The sequence below is a fragment of the Anopheles aquasalis genome, chromosome 3, assembly GCF_943734665.1.
Source record: "Anopheles aquasalis chromosome 3, idAnoAquaMG_Q_19, whole genome shotgun sequence".
NCBI lineage: Eukaryota > Metazoa > Arthropoda > Insecta > Diptera > Culicidae > Anopheles > Anopheles aquasalis.
The window spans coordinates 5,966,370-5,975,000 of record NC_064878.1 but is presented as its reverse complement, the minus strand read 5'-3'; the positions used below and the strand labels follow the sequence as shown (position 1 = coordinate 5,975,000).

Below are 8,631 nucleotides of genomic sequence, written 5' to 3'. Positions count from 1 at the left end.
AATGGCAGTTCCGCTGACGACGATAGCCTGCTGATAGCCCAAAAAGCACCTCCCGCTCCCCCACCTTCTCCTCCTCCTCGTGGTATCTCTTCCGGTATCGACAACACGCAAATGTGTGCGAGCTGAATTGATATTACGAACCGGGCGAGCGTGCGTGCGTGCGTGCGTGAGACGGAAACATCACCGAGCGGCCGACCAATCGAGTTGAATGGCCAGTGTTATGGCATCTTCACCGATGATTGCACAACGCAACCCGCGGCTCGATTTGGTATTCTGCACATTCGCTATGGCGGCACCGGTTGACATGCCAGCATCGGACACCCATACACTGACGCGAGTACCGGTGACCAGCACAAAAGATCGTGAAGATCAATCCCGCATCGATCTTGATCACGGATCGCTGGTGTTAATTTGGCACGAAAAAGGGGGGGGGGGGGGGGGCGGGACCGTATCATGGCATGACCGTGCCCTCTGCCCTCTCCTCTTCGTCCCAAAAAGCACGCAAAAGTCACGCGCTATCCGCAGCTCGCTTCAAAATCGAAAAATGCGTGTTTGTTGTGGCTGCCTGCGGGGACACGAATATCCCATCGCAAACAAAAATGGAGGGCCGGCTGATCCTCTCGGTTTGCTTATCGCGCCAGCATAATCCCGCGGCAGCCGCTCATTAGGGTCGGACCGCCGTCTCACGTCACGATCACCGATCAGGTGGTAGCAGACCGCTCGGGGCTGGCGATTTTGGTTTCGGTGTCTCTAAATTACAAACATCTTCCTCACCCGCCGCGCACTTCCACTCCACCGGATCGTGATCGATGTGATTGATGATGGATCGTTAGGACACGGATTAGATCGCGTGTCGTAAGCGAAAGCGAAGACGAATCTTTTACGAAACAAAGGCCCGGCCGCGGAGGTTGTTGTTTGTTTGTTTGTTTGTTTGGTACTGCTCGCTGCCCCCCGCCCGGGGTTGACAGGTTTACGAGGATGGCCGCAGTGTATTGTTACAATCTCGTATAACTTCTGTGCTGGACCGGATGTCCCAAAACACGCGCGCGGATGACCGGAGGTCGTAGATTGATTTGATCCGGATTTGCTAACCAAATCGGCGATCAGCAGCAGAATGTGATCTTCCACGTACACTACGAAGAAGGAAATGTTTTAATAATTAAAAAATGTCTTTTCTATCTTCCGTTTTGTTGCAGACTGAGACAACTAGTTCCTTGTGTCTTCAGAAACAGTGACAGCGCCGAGTGTCCGTGCGTGCTAATGAGAACGTTCGAGGGCGAGAGCGAATTTCAATCGGCATCGTGATCGCAAATACAAAAACCATAAAGTGTGCAATCTGCAGTGGTCGTACAGTCGTGAAACAAGTGCGTTCGGAAGGTGCCGTGTTTCTCGTGTTGCTCGCGTTAAAGTCACAGCGCGGACAGCGACACAGACTGTGGCCGCTTCGTGGTGGTGCGCACCACTGGGAATCGGTGCCGAACATGGCGTTCCGGATCCGGCTTGGCACGGCAGGTTGGCACCGGAACCCACTTCGGCGATGCTAGAAGTGGAGCGGAGCGAGCAAGCGAACGCTGAAGCTGGGAAAAGGCTGCCTATCTAGGGCTCCCTCTTTCACCGTGTCGGTGTGTGTTTGTGGTGCGGCAAAAGGGTGCCAATTGCGTGTGCGTTAGTACACCGTCTGGGTGTGAGTGTTCCGTTTTGGAATCCCTTTATTTCGGTACCGCCAAACACCCGCGAAGTGATAACCGGTGCGCCTATGTTTCTGTGCTACAATTCCGCCTCCATGATGCCGTCCGGATATCGAGCAGGCAATGGTCACATCGCGCCACACCCGGCCGTCGCCATCAACGGGCACATTAGTGAGTAACACAGTTCCACAGCCCCCTCCCCCGTTCTTTCGCAATTTTACTTTAAAATTTCCGATCAACGATAAACGCCAATCATCATCTTCATCATCGTCGTGGGCAAGTTCTCTGTTTCTCTCGCTCTCTTCACTCCCGAAGTCTTCATTCCCCGCGCTCCGATCGTTAAACGGTGAGAATCCGTTCGCTGACGATTGTTCTTCTAATTTTTTATTTGACAATTTTGTTGCCGAGCGCAACCATTTTTTTTTTTTTGTTGCTCTTTGCCATTCGAGTGTTTATTGCGTTTTATGATTGACGCATGCTGCCGGTGGTGGTGCTGAATGTTGCTCATTTATCAGCTTAGTGAAGAAGCGCTTCCACGCGACGGCTGTCTCTAGCCGTGTCTTAAGCCATTCATCATTTTATGATCGACCACCTTGCGAGCCCCCCCCCCCCCCCCCCCCCCCGCCGGTGGGGTTTTGGGCTGCGAAGTGACATCGCGGTACCATCAGAAAGGTGTGCTTTTATGATGGACAAATTTTAACACGTTGTTGCGCCGGCAGAACACGCCGAGAACAGAGTCATTCTTTCATTCCCGTTCGTGCACAGCAACCATTAAGACGCAAAGCTTTGTACCGTAGAGGGTGACCACAGACTCCCATGAATCGCTACGAAGCCACGACTCATCTCGCGCAAACGCCCCCCGGGGACAAAACGATGGTTTTACAAATGAGGATCATTTAAATATTTTATGACAACCAGCAGCAGCAGCAGCAGCAGCTTTGCAAAGCCCCCCTTGCGAGTCTGTTTATGTTTATGCTCTCAACCATCATCGCGCATGGCTCGAGGCGCACCTTTGCTATATTCCCTCTCGATTACGATCCATTTCGAGGTGATGATTCGCATGGATCGTGCGCGCGAACCAACCGCTCGCCCCCGGGCCCCGGGGGAAGCTTATCTCAACCAAACGCACACAAACGCACGAGTTGGACGCTGGACACTGGGTGTTTTTTGTCACGCGGATGGAGGACACGGATGGCAGGCTGAAGAAGAGATAAAATTAGGATTTTTACGAGCATTCCTTCCGTCCGGTCGCGCCAGCGAGACCTTCACGGTTCGGTGGCGATCACAAGCAGCACGCTGTGGCCACCGTGAGCCTCACCAAGCTTCCTTGTTCCGTGTCTACCCGGGGTTTGTTATCGCGTTTCTGTCACGCGCTGTGTGTGGTGCTTGCGGATGATTCACACTGTGGCTTGGCACCGTTGCTATCGATCGCTAATACGCGAAGGTAGACTGTAGAAATCTCCTGCTCGCGCTACGGGTTTAGAGCCGCCCAGGGGACCTACTTCTCAGCCGCAGACCCGTCAGCTAATTTCTATAATTATTGTCCACCACTAGGCAGCGGCACCATCTTGCCGTCATCCTTCGATCGTTGTTGGATCGATCGTTCCCCAACGATCGCCGATCGAACACAGCTCAACACAGGCGAGACCAGTGGAGCCGTCGATGCCGTCGAATGTATGGAGAGGGAATGCCACGGAACTATTTAGCACGAACGTCTTGCGCAATCGATACACCGTGACGATGGTGCGCGGTCAAATCAAAGGGAAATGTGCCTCTGAGGTGCGCACCGGCTCGCTGCTTGCTGCTCGCTTCCCGCTTATCATCCCATTCTGGAGCATAATTGAGATTTTCTCCTCTCTCCACTGTTCCCCCGCAGCACATGAGATGCTGGTTGGAATGCCTTTGGACGCGATGCGACGCGACGGGGAATCCGGGAATTTACTTTCCAAAAAGTTTCACATTTTTGCTGTCCCTCATTCTCAGGACGCACGCGCTGCCCAGTTCGTTTCTCTCTTGCTCTCCCATCTCTCTCCCTCGATGCGTGAATTGAACTTGACCTTGGGGTGTCACGATTTCGATAAATTTGTCCAGCGACGATAACGATCGAGCATCGCGACTTGGCCTGCGCTTGCTTGCTTGCTTCATTTAACGCTTCATTAACAATTCAATTCACAAAACGAGTGTCACTGTGTGGCCTGTCTGCCATTGTGCCAGTGCCAGAAATGCCAGCCAATCAACCTCCCCCGAGTCATGAGCGTGACCAAAAAGGGACGAGGAGGCGCACGAGCGCGCGAGCACAAGCTCCAGCGAAAATATTGAATTACGACACCCAAAACCCCGCACTGTTTGGCCGCCATTATCCATTCCAAAAAAGGGGGAGCGGCGGGTGTTCACCGTGCTCCAGAGGGTTTGGGGATGCAAAATGCAAAGCACTCCCAAGGAGCTTCAAGGAATGAGAATTACCCAACACAATGCGCTCGCGCGAGTCCGGTGACTGCTTCATCACTCCAGCCGACCGTCGGTACTCGGACTTCAACTCCGGGCTCTGAACTGGGTCTTTTTCCAGTTCCCTCACTCCAGGGGGAACCCGAAAAATCCTGAAGGTCATTGTCGGCGCGAAACCGGGAACGGTGTGACCGCAAAAGCCGCCCGCGGCGCATGGGAAATGAATGCGGCTTAGCCGCGGGGGGTTGACCGCCAAAAACGAGCCCCCGCCCAGCCCGAAACCGGGCCACCAAACGATCATAATTACACGCAAATTTGTCATATTTATGAAAGCCAACTTTCAACTCTCGTTCCATGGTACCCCCCCCCCCCCCCCCCAAATGGCCGGCAAAGGTGCGTTTGATGGAAGCAATTGTGTGCCGGGAAGTCGATTGAGTTCCTCTTCCTGCTCGGCTGCCTCGTGTTCGCGACCAAACCGTAGCTGGCCAAAAAAGGGAATTCCAAATGTTTGTAGCCCCCTTCCCAAGGGGTTATTGGCATCGGAGTTGGTCCATCATGTGGTCTCCGTTCGTAGTAGTGGCCCAAGGGGTTGTTGGTTGAATAGAAGCGCTAGCTGGCTACATGTTTTGTAAATCGATTCCACCCCAGCATATTGAGTTGTACCAATTCGGCCTATCGGTCATTGCTACGGCCTAACCTTCCCCAAGAGAGTGGGAGAAAACCAACATTTTCTATTAATTTTAAGCATCGTCGCACCATATCGGTCGGGTTGGAATTATCAAACTATTTGTAATATTAACAGCCAGCCATTTAGACAGTCAAACGATTGTTTCACCTCTCTCTGCTGCTTAAGGTCGCTCGGGTTCTCAAGAATTCAAATTGGAAAATGGTTCAAGAGCCTAGGGCGCCAAGTTACCGCAGCTATTAGATTATGCAAATTTGCTGATCAGAAGAAGCCACTCACAGCTTTCACACAGGATACACCAGCTACCGGATGATGCGGACATGAACTTCCCAAAACGGTTGGATACCGATTGGATGGAATCCCTGCAGTGTTTACAATGCTCGGCGAAGAGTGCATCGTCCGTATGCCACTGTGAGATCCATGGATCCGGTCCCTGAGGCTGGGAGCCAAAACAAACTCCAGAAGCATGCCGCCATCATAAAGTGAAGTGACAGGAAAGGGGCTGAGGAAAGGCAACCATAAAAGATCGTAAATGACCAGCGGAGAGCGCCGAGCGGGTGCACGTGCTCCCTGTGGCCGTGTAATGGTCGGGTAATTATCACTCTCTGCCAGCATTCCACTTCCCTCGCGGTATCGCCGGGGCGCCTCCTTCCCTCGACGTGACACATTCGATTCGTTGGCCATCGAGGGGCCACGAGAAATCAAAAAGGCAAATGTGGTGGCCACTTTCTTTCTCGCTCGCCGCAGGAAGAAGCGGAGAAGGATGTTGGTTTGCTTCGGACCGATCGGCTGGCGGGCGCTAATCGGATCTCTTAATTGCTGGCGCTGGAAGAAGCGCTCGCGGATGTGATGCGCCGGTTCGTGCGTCCGCCGAGGGGTTGCGGAACCTCAGGTTCGTAGTTCGTGAGACCGCGGAATTCCGGGTGCAGTGACAACAGTGTGGTTGTTGTTGTTGTTTTTCGCGAAAACCACTTCATACGATAAGAGTTCGTGCTCGTGCTCATGCCATTGACATGTTTGGTGAGGCGCCATACCAAATTCGTACGTCACGAGCATCACGAAGGGGACCTAAAGGGGACAAAGTAACCTGGCCACCGCCAAGCGCCAACATTCCCTCGTATGTCGATCGCATTTCTATTTCTAAATCCCATGTACTACGCCTCGCGGAATCCCCACGGTTGTTGTTGCTGTTGTTGTGGCTGTTGATGAGGAGAAAATATGCAAATTATGCATCGCGACTGATAGGAGCATAGGTGCGCCAGTGCTGTGTGTGTCTTAATGTATGCAAATCAGCTGAGAAGCGTTCCATGGGGACAACTTGCGGTGAAACGGCTGATGGCCAGACAGACGAAACTGTATCAATCTGCTCCGTCCTCCGGTATCCGGGGGCGTTGGGGCTCCCCGGATGTCGTCGATGATCGCGTGATCACTCTTTCTTTCCGCGAGCGAGCCAGCGAGCGATCGCACACACGACAGCTTACTTTGCTGGTCAGTGAAAACTGCCACTTTCCTGCCACTCAACTCGTTCCATACCCCCTCCCCCCCCCCCCCGGAGGGGGTGCGGATGAGGAGGAGAAGCTACTCCCTTTCCGGGGCGGGAAAAACGAAAGCGGAATGCTTAGTGACCTCCGGAGGACCTCCTGCAGGCTCGGTGGCTATAAATACCGCTCCCGAGAGGCCGTCGTCGTCTATCGGTACTCATCTCGGAAAAGACCCAAGCCGAAGAGGTAGTCGACGATGATGATAGAGTGCTCCAGTTTTTCGGGGCCCCGAGAAAAGGGTTGATCAATGCTCGATCACTTAACAATGCCGCGTGACCTTTTTCACGCCGACCAACGAATCGAAGCGCTTTCCGTCGGTCGGTGAGCGTGTGAACTGCGTGAGCCAGAGACGATCACTGGACACAAAGGTACAAGTTACAGCTCGCTCTTAACAGTCTGCCTTTCCTTGGGGATAGTTTTGGAAGAGACACGCGAACGAAATACGAAAGCAGTCAACCAGACCGCGGATGATGGCGATAAGAAGCTGTAAAACTTTATTTAGGCTCTAGACTTAGAAGCGCAGAAGCAAAGATGACAATCTTCGGACGCCAGTTGTCTAAAGTAGGGTCATTGTTTGGAGAGCAAACAGATTCCGATCTATCCGGCTTTTTTACAACGAAGTGTTCTCTTCTCGAATTACGACACCAAAGGAGCATTATTAAATCACGCAAATTATCTGTTTCATAAATGTCGCTCTAAAATCTCTAATCTATTTCATAAACGGGTCGCTAATTGCGCGAATTCAATTCTTTCTCGACCACAACCGTCAACAGCGGTCAAACCGGTGCGGCAATCTGGGCTCTTTTGTGGTTGTTTGTTTTGGTATTTCCCCTTCAAAGACACGGCATGATTTGAATAGCGTGGCATGATTTGATCCCACGGATACGCATTTTCGTCGCAGGCACAAACGGAGGCCACGAACTCACTCGCAAAGCGAGTGATTTGTCTCGAGAAGGCATTTCGGATGGTGCAAAGCAGTTCATCGCTGGGAGGATGGTGTCTCCATTCTGCCTTCTAACGATTCTAGCCGAGCTTAGTCGCATTTCCATTTTACACTCTCGCTCACGCCCCAGGAATGTGGGTCACCCAATTTTTGGACCCCAAGGGGTGGGGGGGAGGGGAGAGGAAAAATGTGCTCCCCATTTTCCCGGGTGACGCCCGCTGGACCCAGAAACCTTGTGTAACTCATAAATAATACCTCCTCCCAGATTTTGAGAGCGCAAGAAAAGATTGATGGCAGAAAAATTAGTTCAATCCCGGCGGTGGTGATGATCATCATCATCCATTCACTTCTCCGGCGCAGCATAAGACCATCCTCTGCTGTTCCTTCGCCCCTCTCGGCACCTTGACACCGTTCGAGCATCGAGCCGTTCGCCGAGTGGAGAGCGCGCGCGCCTACATTTTGGGAGGTGTAGGCCAAATTCCAAAACCAAAAAAAAAAATGGACCCGTGTAATTAGTGGATTTGCGGTAGCTGCCGTTCCGTTGTATCGGTCCGCTTCGCATCCACCTAGCATCACAGGTGACAGGAAATGAGCGTGCGTTGGTGCGTTTTTGCCTTTAACGCCTCATTTACGCCACGTACGTCACACGAGGACACGACGATCCGGCCGGCGATCAGCCTAATTGATAAATAATAATACACCGAACCGAAGGCGAGCGATTGTCAATCCGGACCGGATTTGACGGCGTGACGGTGGAGAGGTTAGCAACACGGAATTGGGGCGTTGCTTGCGAAATGAAGTTAACGAGCCGCGGCCCCGGACGTGGCGCTTGCTACGATTGCGATGGAGTCATTAAGTGGCGAATGGCGAAGAGGGGAGCTCCATCTAAAAGATGGAGATGCATCTAGTAAACATAGAAGCCCTTCACTCAGTGCATTCAGTCTTTCTCTCTATCGCACTCGCGATCTCGCGAAAAATTGGTCTAAAACAGTGATAATATCAGTTAATTTAAGTGTTTTATCATTTCAATTCACGCTGAAAATTCCATTCCACGGAGAGTGGACCCCCCACGGAGGGCCGCGATAAAGATCTAATATATCGCACAGCGCCACAAGAAGCGTTGAAACAAATGACTTCAACGACGGACAGCAAGCGACGAACCGTACCCGTCGTCGTCGTCGCAGAAGGCTCCCTCTCTCTCTCTCTCTCTCTCTCTCTCTCTCTCTCTCGCGCGCGCGCGCGCGTTAAAGTAAAAGTGCCGACGAGAGGATTGCAGCTGTCAGAGCTTGTGCCGCGAAACGGGGATTGTCAATCAATGGCGGCCCCGTG

The 8,631-nt window shown here is 52.5% G+C and overlaps 1 protein-coding gene across 3 annotated transcripts in view; it reads left to right on the top strand.

The window, feature by feature from the left end:
• Positions 1–8,631, top strand: part of LOC126577660 (calpain-11-like) — a 38,174-nt gene that overhangs the window by 5,508 nt on the left and 24,035 nt on the right. For all 3 annotated transcript variants that reach the window (XM_050239452.1, XM_050239450.1, XM_050239451.1), the window contains exon 2: positions 1,197–1,859. In XM_050239452.1, coding sequence (XP_050095409.1) covers positions 1,757–1,859 — 103 coding nt within the window. In that variant the 5' untranslated portion in view covers positions 1,197–1,756. The remainder of the gene's footprint in view (positions 1–1,196; positions 1,860–8,631) is intronic.